The sequence below is a fragment of the Protopterus annectens genome, chromosome 6.part0 (assembly GCF_019279795.1).
Source record: "Protopterus annectens isolate FY-2018-M chromosome 6.part0, PAN1.0, whole genome shotgun sequence".
NCBI lineage: Eukaryota > Metazoa > Chordata > Ceratodontiformes > Protopteridae > Protopterus > Protopterus annectens.
The window spans coordinates 1604777686-1604791350 of NC_056737.1; the positions used below are offsets into that span (position 1 = coordinate 1604777686).

The window sequence follows — 13665 nt, forward strand, 5'->3', positions numbered from 1 at the left end:
CAGACAATTTCTAACCTATTCATCTGAGTAATCTTACAAATTATAAAACACATTATTTATACTGTAAAATAGGTCTGAAGATGTTTTATATAAATATACCAAATGTAAATTATCCCTTAATGTGACATCTCTCAATAATATTCCAAGCTGTATCTTGGTTTTAGAAATCACTAACTCTGCCAGCTTTGAACGTGAAAAAAATTGAGGAAATAGAAGCACCTAAGTCAATGTATGCATTCATCTCCTGTAGCTCTGTACTTTGTATTAGTAATACCATACATGAAATGTGTGCATAATGTTGAATTTATTTATACAGAGCTGTGTCCCATAATTTTTAGACCAATTAGATACCTCTGCCAAAAGGTGTTAATGTTATCATAGCCATTTGACCCTGATATTATAAAACCAAGTTCACAGTTATCAGTGCACTTATTATATCAAACAGTTTTGTTACTAGGAAAGTAGAAAAAATAATGTTGAACAACACTGGTCCCAAAACCAACCCCCGGAAAACACCAGAAAACACTGATAGTCACAGCTACAACCATCAGTTACAGCCTATTGTTTCCTGCCAGCCATCCAGTCAACAGTCTATTTAATCAAGTAAGGGTTACAATCATTCTTAACTAATGTATTATAAATCTTAGATAAAGGCAGTGCATCAAAATGTTTGGTTAACTCCAGTATATAACCAGAAGTCCCAAACCCAAAGCAACTGCTGATGTTACCAAATTGTAAAACTCAATAAAGTTAGTTTGGGTAGATCTCCCTTTCATAAAAAAAACATGTTAGCTTATATCAGACAATTTTCTATATATATATATATATATATATATACACAATTGTATAATCTCAGAGAGGTGTTTCTTAAAACACTTCCCAATAATAGAAGTCAGAATAGTAGGATTGTAATTAATCACTTCATCACATTTCTCCTTTTTGTGTATTAGTGTAATATTAGACATGTCCAAGAATTGGGAACAGTCTATTTTCTAAGTAAAGAATTAAATATACCTAACAGTAATAAATCTAAGTTTTCTATTAAATTAAGTCAGTACTGAAAGAGTATTATCTAGACCCATATAAGTGATCTTAGACAACTTTTTAAATGATCTAATTGCCATATCACAAGTAATAACAGGACATTCAAAATCTGTTGGGTCAATAAAATCCAAGCATTTCAATAATTCAGATAGACTAGAATTCTGAGAGCATATGCAGGAAATATTTATTGAATTACTTAGCTATGCTAGTAGAATCTAAAATACTTTTACCATTCACATTGATAGATCTAACAGTATTTCTGACTTTCCTAAAATAATTAATATGCCTATAATGTCTTTTTATTGGTAGTACATTTTGCTAGCATAGTTTCATAATTCCTTCTCTACACAATTATTTTAATTCAAATGACTTTAATTATCATATTAAGTTTAGTTTTATTTAGTCTTGTTGGATAACATTTAATGATTCAGAATTTATGTTTTTCATCTTATAAATTTTTAAAAGGGGTTTATTCCACCAGTAATGTATTTTTTTAGTTCTGCCAGTATTTAGTCCTAAATTTTGTTCAGCTCTATCTTTTAGTATATTTTCTAATGTAGAATAACACTATGCTATTGTCTAATAACCATGTTTAATTTCTCATTCATAACTTTATAAACAGCATTACCAGAATTACAACTTTTCTTAACTTTGTGAAGGAGCTTACAATTTTATAATGTAAAACTAATGGAGTTGTGATCTGACCTTCCCAGTGGCATATGTATTTCTACATTAGAAACAAATTCACGATTGCTGATTAATATCAAAACTAAAATGCTATCATAATGAGTATGTTCCTTGACCATCTGCTTTAGATCATAAAAATGAATGGTATCTAAAAACTGTTGAGAAAAAGAATTGGTGCAAGTATAAGATCCCCAGTTTATATCTGAATAGTTGAATTCACCCAATAAAAGAGTATTGCCTTTATATAAACTGTTATTGAGGTATTCTAAAAACCTTATGTGAGTGTCACTATCCACATTTGGGATTCTATAACAAGCCACAACTCTAACCACCTCAAGAATATCATACAAATCACACAGGGTCTCTGTAAATATTTCTCCAAAACATGCCTGCTTCTTCTTTTGTGGCAGTAATTCTATTCTGTTTACGTGGTTTCCAACTATTCAATATAAAACATTTTTGGGTCATCAATGAATTGCTTATTTTGTACTTTTCCTTTACATTTATTTGGATATGTTCTAAGTTTTTCTGCCTGTGCTGATATTTTTAGTTTATTATTTGCAACAGTATATGACAGATCCTGGTCTGCTTTAATACTTGGCATTGCTTTTACCACATCTATCTTTCTAAGTGTTTCTGATGATCTGTTCCCTCTTCTGTATTCTTCTAACAGTGTTGCTTCTTATTTTAATTGTGTTATACTTTTCTCTGTTTGATGCTTCCATGGGGGCATTTTATTTCTTCCCTTTCTTTCCCTTATTGTTCTATGTTTTGGTGGTAAGACTTTGCCTGTTATTAATTTATTTGCACAGTAATGCATCTTATTTATTTCTATTATATCACAAGAATTTCTCTTAATAGTCCTAGTGATTGTGTTCATCTGTTTTACCAAACTTCTGAAATTTTGGGTCTAATTTACTTTCTATAATGTATTTCTTTCATCGATTTGTCTAGCCATCTCTATTAAATCAAGCAGTTCAATAAGATCATTTTCTTCTAGACTGAGAGCACTTTCTCTGCCATCAATTTTCTGTGAGTATTCTACAGAAAGCATCAGAACACCATCCTTTTTGCATAGACTTTTCAGATGTGTCCTGCTTTATCTGCTGCTCCTTCATGTGGAAACACATTGGTCCATCACTACACAATATTGACTGTGTCAGAGTTGCCACTGTTTCTTGCTCCTTCCGTTGCTGTGCAACTTCAAATGAACTTTTGTACCAGTCTCATATGGAAGGCTCCAGAGCATTGCCATGTGGCAATTCTTCAGATGTCTCCTGCTCCACCTGTTTGTCTTCAGTCTGGGGACCAATTGTCACATCATACTTCTGCATTACCTATGTTGGATTTTCTACACAAAATCCATCGCTTCTCAATAAACCACAACTTCAGTTTCTCTTTCTTTAACTTCTTCCTTATTAATCGTCTTTACTACTTTCCCAGTTGTTTTCTTATATTTCTATTGTGAAATTTTCTATGTCTGAATGCCTTTGCCTATATTTCTCTTTAAATATCTTTGGTGCTGCTTTTTATTGATTAGTATAAATATTGCACCACACCAGATCTCTTTTTCTTTCTCATGTCCATACTTCTCCTTCAGATACCTCCTGTTCCACTTGCTGTTCCTAATCTGTGGACTCATTGTGCCATCATGCTGTGACATTACCTGGGCTGGATTTTCTACACTAAATCCTTCACTTTGCAGACAATCCTTATGTTCGCTTTCTATTTGTTTAACTTCTGCTTTACTAATCCTCTGTTGTACATTTCATCTCTGTTTTCTGATTTTTGTGTTGTGAAATTGTCCAGTTCTAAATGCCTTTGTCTGTATTTCTCTTCAAATATCTTTGAAGCTGCCTTTTTTTTCCCATATTGTTTAGTTTGGTTTTCTCCTTTGCATAAATATTACACCATATCAGACATCTCTTTCTCTCCCATGTCCATGTTTCTTTTTTATACCTTTGAAAAATCTCTGGGTTTTGTTCTTTATATTTTCACACTTCCTCCATCACTTCTTTTTCCAGCCAGTCCAAAGTTTCTTCATCTATGTAATGTTTTTCATGGATCTGTTGTATTAATGAATACACATTTTTATTTGAAACTTCTGACAATTTTTCTTATGCAAGTATTTTTTCTTTCCTTTACTCTCTCCCTTAATCTTTCTTAATAGCTTCTACCTGAAAATCCTGGGCTTCTTGCATAATGATAGCAGTAAATAATTTCTTCCTTATTCTCAACAGTCCATTATGTCATCTTTCTGGCTCTATTTGGGCTGTCAGTTGTGATCTTTCTGGACTACTTCTACTACCTTTAACCACCGGGGGGGGGGGCATCTTCCCCCTGACCTTTGCCTAATCCTCTTTGATGGAATGTATCCAAGTCCTGAGGATTGTACACTGCCACTTTTTCTAGTCCTGGTATCAATGTGTACACCAGTATTGGGCACTTTTTTGTCCTGGAACCTGTACAGCCAGCTGTATTTTTAATTTTTAACATACCTCTTTCCATGATATGTGCTATATAAAAATACAGTCTATATATCATGGTAATCTTGGTGAGATTTTGTGAAAACAAAGTTCAGCATGTGGAGGTACTAACCAAGACTTAAGGATGAATTCAGTTCCAGCAATACTACTCTCCTTGTCTTGCTCATATCATCACCTAGCCGTTCATCTGCAAAATGATAAGGATGGCCTTGATAGTTTGATTCATACATTTACACAGGTATATATAATCAGCACCAAACTGACAAAGAACAGTGGGTGAGTTTGTTACCTCCTCTGCTCATGAGTAAAGAAATGTATATTTTAAGGAAGATGCTGATGTCACCAAATGGAGATGTAGATTCCAAATGTCTACAACTGCAAGGTGGGGAACAAAAACTGCATAAGAGAGTTAACAGTGGTAACACCCTAGTAGCAGTGAATTGCCTTGAAACTGCAGTTATTCCATATTATCACAAGGACCTGTACCTATTGTGGTGGAGGTTAAAGAAACCATTACTAACAGAGATTCTGCAGCAGGCATAAGTACTGTAAAGCCTACAGTTGTTAGAGAAGGCCATTAACTGCCCAGTGAGTAAATTTTTATTATTTATTTTACATTTGTTAACCGGGAAAGTCCGACTGGATACATATCCATTTTCAGCGGAGGCCCGGGGAGAAAAGCTCCACGTTATGAAAAATTTAGTAACAATAAAAATGTAGGTTACAAGATATCTAAAATTTAACCATAAATCTATTTACAAAAGTTTAGTAACACTTAAAGAAACAAATGCAGGTTACAAAGATCTCTAGAAAGTTAACAATAGGTCAAAGACAAAAGTCATATATAGGTTACATATACATAGGAAATAAAAAAATATTGTTGCTGAAGCAGTAAATACAGGGAAATCAATCTTTTAAGAGAGGTGTGTCTGTAAGCTAAGCATTTTCAGTTAGAAAGTAAGGAAGATAAAATAGAGAAGGTTGTTTAGGTTGGAAGGATTTTAATTAGTGTGGGCAGAAATAGTAAGTTATAGAGGGAGAAAAGGGTAATCACATTTGTGAGCTAAGTTTGGTTTAAATAGTTTCTTGGTGTGTTTTTGGGTTAGTCAGGGTTTAGATATGAGCATGACTATTTTTTGACTACCTCAGTCTCATTTTTGTATAGTTTAGTTGGGGTTTAGACATGGACATAGCCAGACTCTGTGCATGTGTGTCTTTAGAGATATTTTGAATTGAGGCAAGGAGCTGTTAGTGGTTACTTTACTAAACTATTCTAGTTAGGGTCATAGGAGAAGCACCTTCTTAGGTGCCATTGGGCAGGACTTACATGGACTGGGATGGGGAAAGGGAACAAGCAGGTGGCAATGTTTGATATCACAGCTAATATCCTCATATGGAATGACTCTGATGACACAGTATCTTGTGTATGTGCAATTGTATAGAGCAAGGCATACAGTCAATCAGGTGGGAAAGATAGGAGAAAAGGAGAGACCTAGCCAGTACCCACACTTCCAATAGATGCTGGTAATATGGAAACAGTTTGCTAGTAGCAGGAGTCCCAAACTTGGCATGTAGCTGTCATAAATTACTAGCCTTCATTTGGAAGGGGCTGCCCACAGGAGAAGATGGTCAGGTGAAGTAAGTCTAATCCTGAGTTACAGATGTGAAAAATACCAGACTTCGGTTGGAGGGATAACTGAGAAGGATTATAAAGACAGAACGGAGACAGGTACTGGGAAAGATCACAAAGACAGAACTGAGACAGGTATAACTTACAGATCTTTCAAAAATAAATAAATAAATAAACAAACAAATAAATAAATAAAGGAAGTATCCAAGGGAGCTCATAATCCTCAGGGGCAAGGGGGTTAGTGTACTGAAACAGGTGTTGTCATACATTAAATGAACACCTAGAAGGGGAGATAGAGGGTGAAGTGGTATAGCACTGGTAGTCCCAAGGGCCTACTATAGCCTATGATATTCATTTTTCTAGCCAGCTGGGTATAACTTTCATTGAAAAGACATGATGTATAAATTGTTATTGTCTGGGCATTGAAAAAGATGTGACAGGACCCAGACAAACTTGTTTGTAGTGTCAAAAGGTTGATAAAGTGGGACATAAAGCCAAAGTATTCCTAACTGATAAGACTCAATGTAGACATGACATGGAGACTAACTAGAGAATCAAAAGGTACAGTTTATCGATCACAGCAGAGATGTGAGGAGAATGACAAAAACCTTCTACCTTGTTACACATGGCATCTAAATATGCACTCTAATGGGTGGAATTATGTATTAGGGCTAAGAAGCAAAGAGATGCCAGAAAAATGTCAAAATACTGGCAGTCTTTCAAAACAAGAAACTGAGTGAGACTAACTTAAGCTTTACCTTTTACCTTTTCTTCTTTTCTCTTCTCAGTCTCTCAGAACTTGAATATGGTGGTGTGAAAAAAGAGCAAGAAAAGCTGTGTTAGTAGTTATATTTATGCACTGATTTTTTGCTTGACATGGTGCTTGCAACATGTGGAGGAGTAAAAAATGTACAGAATGAAAGAAAGATGTACCTTTCCTAAGGTACCTGTTTTTTGTGGTAGGTGTGTTTTGGTGGAAGTAGTTGGTGGAAGGCTAGTGGAAGTTTGTGGAAGGGCAGTGCTAAGTGTAGAATTGTTTTTTTTTTTTTTTTTTTTTTTTTTTTTTTTTTTTTTTGTGTTTGGCATTGCTAAGTGTGAAGGGCAGTGCTAGGTAGGCAAATTAGAGTGGAAATTTTTTTTGGGAGGCAGTGTAGAGTGTAGAACTGTTTTTTTTTGAGTGCTTTGGGTTTAGAGGTGTTTGGTGGAAGGGTAGTGCTAAGTGTAGAAGGTGGAATTTTTTTATGGCTAGAGTGCTAGATTTTTTTTTTTTGTGGAAGGGTTTTTTTTGTTGTTTTTTTGTGTGTTGTTTTTTTTTGTTAGAGAAAGTTTTTGTGGAAGGGCAGATTTTTGTTTTGAATTGTTTTAAGTATATTTTGCAGAAGTGTTTTAAACAAGGCAAAAGTAAATTTGTGAAGTGTGTTAGAATTGTTTTTGGTAGAAGGGCATGTTTGTTATAAGTTTAATTTTTTATGCGTTTGTAGACTTTAGACTTGTTTTTGTGGAAGTGCAGTCCGTTTTTGTAGAAGAATTTTTTTTGGTGGAAGTATTGTGAAGTGTGTGGAAACATTTGAAGTGTGTTCCAGAAGTGAAGTCAAGAGTGAAGCAAAGTGTGTTCCTCAAATGTGCAAAAACATTGGAAACTGTTCTTTGAACATTTTTTTTCAGAAAACAGAGAGATGAGAATGAGAGATTAAAGAGAAAAAACAACTGCTGAGAGAGAGAGAAAAAGAAAAAAGGAAAGACTGTCCTGGACTCTTTTACATAGACAAAAGACAAACCAAAGAGAGACTTTACTTGCATACTACTAAATATGTGTTTGTTGTTTTTCTCTAAATAGAATTCATTTGATTTTTTTTTTTTTTTCTGGCCACTCTTTTTTTTTTTTAGACTTTTCTGGCTTTTTCCATGTCTGCCTGATCATTAAGTCCTTCTATACCAAGCTTCATCCGTGATCTCTTCATCAAGTTTAAAATCGCAATTCACTAAAAACCTAGAAAAAAAACCACCCAGCACTTTCCTCTGTAGTCCAACTCATTGAATGGTACCTTCATTGCATGCTTCATGGCCATCCAGTCTGCTAGTGCAGGGTTCCACAGGAGTTGGCCATTATCACCACCAATACCTCCTCCATACATGGTCCACTAAGCAATTCTATGTATCCTGTTAGTGGCAATCACACATACCACCAGTGACTCTGCATTGGAGTCTTCATCTACTTGGACAACTCAGGCTTTTCCCCGGCCCCATCACTGTAAGTGATTTTAAAGCTGCTGGTACATTATATTTCATTAAGTTCTGCCCTCCATTTTTGTGGCAACCTGGTGTGTGTGTGTGTGTGTGTGTGTGTGTGTGTGTGTGTGTGTGTGTGTGTGTGTGTGTGTGTGTGTGTGTGTGTGTGTGTGTGTGTGTGTGTGTGTGTGTGTGTGTGTGTGTGTGTGTGTCAGTGTGTTTTAATTTGTTATGGTTTTTAAAGCTACTAGTTTTTTATTTCAATGCAGTTCCATGAGAGCTTTCCTGGTATACCAAGATTCTTATGTAAGAACCTCATTATACAACCTTGTTAATGAGCTTCTTACATATGAATCTTATAATATTAAGGTTACATTCTCTTGACTTCTGAGTGTAATCAATGTGTTGTATTATTACAGTCATGCTATGGACTCATGTCCATATCATGCATTTTTATTATGTTTACACCATAGCAATACAACAGCTTGACCTAATGGAATATGACTCAAATTGCCACATATATTCATAGATTCAAAGACTGTTACTAGAGTAATTACCCAGGGGAGGGGAGGGGTCCTTTGTAAGACTAGCCAAGTTTTCCAAAAAGAATAATGATGTTCTGTATCCATATAGGGCATTGAGGGCCAGGCATTTATAAGCTACCGCTGTATATAAGGGACATGGGTACCAGGCCCAGCATAAATTTCCAATATCCCATATATCACGTGAAGTATTTCATGTGCCCTTGTATGGTTCTGAATGCTTCAGTCTTTTCTGTTTTTAGTATCTGGACATGCTTAGTGTCTATGTCATTTTGTTTTAGAGTGTTTTATATCTTTCTTGTACTTTGAGTATTAGTAACAGATTCCTTTCCTTGGGGAAGGAAGAACTTTTTTAGCATTTGGTGCAGCAGTGAATGTTATGTGGAACTAGCCTGACTGTCTTATATATATATATATATATATATATATATATATATATATATATATATATATATATATATATATACACACACACAGACATACACACATATACATGTATGGACAGACACACACATATGGGCACGCACACACGTATACACACACACACCAACACACACATTCTATTTCTTAGCTAGTTCTCCAGAATGTGTTTTCAAACTGTGTATTCTTGTCTTTCATGACACTGTGGAAAACATATTATTACTTTAATAGCAGGAGGATGTTTTGTCGTTAGTAAATAGCTGATCCACTGGGGTAAGACAGCATGCATCATTCATGTCTAGTTCAAAGATATGTTTTGGAGTGGCACAAATGTGTCCTCAGCAAAAGAGCTTAATTTGCATTGACATGATATTTTAGATTATTGCTTTGGACTTTTATATAATCTGGATAGCTCAGTTATATATTTCTGCTAAAGTTATGTAAGGTTCTGCCATATGCAGCTGTGTGGTACACACCACAAGGGTTGTGTATAGCATTACCTCCTGTCCCACTTTGCGAGGGACAGTCCCTCTTTGCGCAGTTGTGTCTTGCAAAACAATTGTGAAAATGGCAAATGTCCTGAGATTTTAGGACAAAATTATTTCCTATATTTTAAGTAATAGTTGCATAAAACAGTTATTACTGCGGTGGTGGTTCTGCGGTAGCGTTGTCGCCTCATAGCAAGACGTTATCCTGTTTGATTCTCAGCTAGAGCGTCTTCTGTGTGGAGGCATACGTGAATGGGGCGTGCCTTCGATGAAGGTTGTGCATCAGGGCTGGTAACCCGGTACGTAAAAATCCACTATCAATCATTAGTGGACGGGAGTTGTGCTGTGGCAACCCCTAACCGGGAAAAAGCTGAAAAACACAAACAAAGTTGCATAAAACAGTTATTATGTATCTGAAACACCTAAATGATATAATAAACAGAATAAGCAACTAAAATACTACAAGAATAAGCTTTTATTTAGGCAAAAAAGTGAAGTTCTGTCCTTTGTACTGGCCGTGGGCATGTTTCGGCCTGCAAACTCGGACGTTTGTACCAAAATTATCCCACTTTGGGCATTTGGAAAGGTGGCAACCCTAGTGTATGAGTCCTAAAAGGAACTAACAGAGCAGATCAAATGTTTCACTAAGCTAGCTGCATGTTACTTACATCCAGCTGAAGCTGAATTGAGACCAGTAATCCCACTAGGATGCTACATTACTCAGATAATTTATATAATGTCCAGGTCCTCCTGAATCCTCCCCAAACGTAAGTATGTGGACTCAAGAAATCAGATCCTTTATAACAGTACAATAACTAATATTCACTTATTGCGGCATAACAACTAGAATATAAGTTTAACCTGGCAATACTGTTCTGTGTGGCTCTCAATGTCCTTTATTCTGATTGAAGCTTTTTTATTCCACAGACCAAAGCCACTTAAACGTCTCGAACGAAAATTGCCCCTAGTAATCTATAAACATATTGAAGCTCTATAATTTGACAATTGATGGATTTTATATAATGTGTATCAAACTGAACGAGCAAGCAAAGAAAAAGGCAGGGCCAGGTCTCAGTAACATAAAGTAAAGTAATAAATTGCGCTCACGAAGGCAACGAGACATATTTTTAATTACTGTAGTTCATTGCATGCATTATAAAATTTCCGTATCTCATTTTATTGCGCTTTATGGTGGTTGTAAAGAAAAAAAAGTTGTTTTTTTTTAAACTCAGAAACTCCAGTATCCTCTTTTGGATAGGAAAATTGACAAAGAAATAATTCAAACAAACTGATAAGACTGGACTGCGATTACTGTGAACCATCATAATTTCTTTCAGAAGTGTTACCGTACAGTTTTTTTTTAATCGGAGTTAAAAGGAAAATAAAAACAACTATTTTTAATTCTCAAGTATTTTTTTTTTTGAAGGGCACCGTGACATCAATCCACATTTACTGGAAAAATCACTGTAACTTCCTCGGCGAAGAGGATTCAGTAATACACTACACACAGTGCTTATTTGCTTTATTCTAAAGTAAATTCTGCAATGGGAGTACACTGAAAAAACTGTCAAAAGTTTGAGTTACAAAGTTTCCAACCTTTTTCTTTAACTCACAGCTGCATACACACAAATAGCCAATGACAGAATAGCCCCTACCCTCCCTCACTTCTGACAACTAAAGTTTGTAACTGTCTGAGGACCCCCCACCCCCAGCTAAAGCTTACCAAAAAGTTAGAAAAACTTCCTCCCAAGACAGAACTCGACCGCAACTTCAGCAAACTCACTCCCCTTTGAAATCGGATCCTGTGCCGGAGTTGGAAAGTCAGCGCTGGCTTTGAGTTTTCCTTTTTCGGGCAAGATTTATTCCGGACTTTATAACAATCTATAGTCCCCCCACTTGTACATATGTCCCTCTCGTCCTCATTACCCTTACTGAAAATAAGAATGGAAGAAGGTTCGAGTCCACCCGTTTCCCCGGTGGAGAGCTTGGCAACCAGTGAGGAGGAGTTGTTGGATAGACAACACAGAAGGTTTGGGAGGAAAAGAAGATTCAGCAAAAAATCTAGTGATGAAGGAAGCCTCAGTCCTGGCAAGAGAAGTAAGAAGGCCAGCCCCAGCTGTCAGTCCTACGAGGAGCTTCAGAGTCAGCGGATCTTAGCAAATGTCCGAGAGAGACAGAGGACTCAGTCCCTCAATGAAGCGTTTGCATCCTTGAGAAAGATCATCCCCACTTTACCTTCTGACAAGCTCAGTAAAATCCAAACCCTCAAACTTGCTTCCAGGTACATAGACTTCCTCTACCAGGTCCTGCAAAGCGACGAGATGGACAATAAACTTTCCAGCTGCAGTTATGTGGCCCACGAGAGGCTGAGCTACGCCTTCTCCGTGTGGAGGATGGAGGGAGCTTGGTCCATGTCTGCTTCCCACTAGCAACCGGGGGTCCGACCTACGCAGCGGAGAGACGGTAGGTTACACCTTTCAGCTCTATCCTTCACTGATGTGGAGCAGCAGTAATTAAAAAAATAGGTGTTTTCTGCTTCTTTCAAAACAGCTGAGAACAAAACTAGCAAGCATGCATGAATGTATGTATGTATGCCTGCATTAATCGCTATCGAACCCTGCGCCCAAACCAAACTCACGCACTCCATTCAAATAATATCTTTACGTAAGGGGGGGGGGTCACACTGTTAACTGAAATACAACCTGATACAATAATATAAGTTTTGTTACAGACTGTCGAAGCCTTTGATACATTTACATCGTCCCCTTTCTAGCGTTAAATTAACGCTACTATTCATACAGTACAATAATAAAATGAAGGACTAGTTTCTGGGACAAAGAGTACCTGACATTAAATTCCGGCAAGTCTATGTGCTTTTAACTCCATATTATTGTGTCACAATACATTTTAGAGGAAAGACAAACCATTCTGAGAAGTTACAGGCAAATAAAAGGTGGGGCAAATAACTACTGCAGTACAATGACTGAACTGTTATATTAGCTGTTTTTTCCCACCTGTTTGGTATGTCACTTGGGCAAAGATACTCCTCTCATCCACAGGTATAATAAAGTACATTTCAGTAGAAACTGCACAGTGCCACACAACCCATATAAAGGAACTATGCGGTTTGTGTAGGCCAACCTCTAATTTTGTAGTATTTGTGTTTATGGTTGCTAGCACAAGCACCTGTAACAGATCCCTTTCCTATTCTTGATGGTTTTAACTAAGTTTTATTTGCATAGCACTTATTTTTCTTTAAATGCATCTTGCACACTTTTCAAAGTCACTTAATATTAAGCATTTCAAAGTGCCCCTTATGTGTCAGTTACTTTTCCTATTACAGATCATCTCAACATTATGCCCATCAGTTTCTTAGTAGAAAAAAGTTTATGGCGTTTGAGTTGTGTACTTGCTTAACAACAATTTAGTCAAACACTGGTCTGTAGTGATTATATTTTACTTTGTATTTTATGTCCTAATAAGGCAGGCTAAACATTTAAATAGAATATTTGTTAAGCAGATAACCTAATTTGTTAGTAAAGTAAGACCATGAGACAGAGAAAAACATGTACCTCGCAGTTGTGGAAAGCCGCTGAACACCATTATACTTAACTGTTAATATGTATCATTGACAGCCATGATTTCAAAGACTGAAGACCCTCACATAAGTGGCTTAGCATTATTTAAAACAGCTGGACAACATATAGTCTTACTGAGTATGTTAGTCCTATCATACACTGTCCATCTGTATTATCTGAAAATAAATAAGTGGTCAGCGTTTTGTGACTGTCATTTTTGTGCCTCACAGTTGTGTTGTTGCTCATTTTTATCTCTCACTGTGTCTCACATTTGTATTGTCTAAAATAATTACACAAAAGTATGTGCAGTAGTAATGATTCACAGATCTCCAAGAATGTTGTCTTAATTAGTTCAAATCAAATCCTTAATAGATGACAGTCAGCTATATAAACAAACTGTAAAACAAAGGAAAACTAGTGCTGCAGGACTCTTATTATTACATAAGAAAAAAAAAAACAGGAAACGGATCCATTCAAATATGTCATTGTCTTACTGTGAGTTTAAAAACTTTCTAATAGACATTTCACACAGGCAAACCATTTTAGAAATAATAAACCCAT

At 36.1% G+C, this 13665-nt stretch overlaps 1 protein-coding gene across 2 annotated transcripts in view; it reads left to right on the forward strand.

Moving 5' to 3' along the window:
- Positions 1-11204: 11204 nt before the first annotated feature.
- The window catches only part of TWIST2 (twist family bHLH transcription factor 2), a 221402-nt gene continuing 218941 nt past the window's right edge, over positions 11205-13665 (forward strand). The window contains exon 1 of one of the 2 annotated variants that reach the window (XM_044075055.1): positions 11205-11989. In XM_044075055.1, the coding sequence (XP_043930990.1) occupies positions 11431-11955 (525 nt within the window). In that variant the 5' untranslated portion in view covers positions 11205-11430 and the 3' untranslated portion in view covers positions 11956-11989. The remainder of the gene's footprint in view (positions 11990-13665) is intronic. The other variant, XM_044075054.1, reaches the window with a different exon arrangement.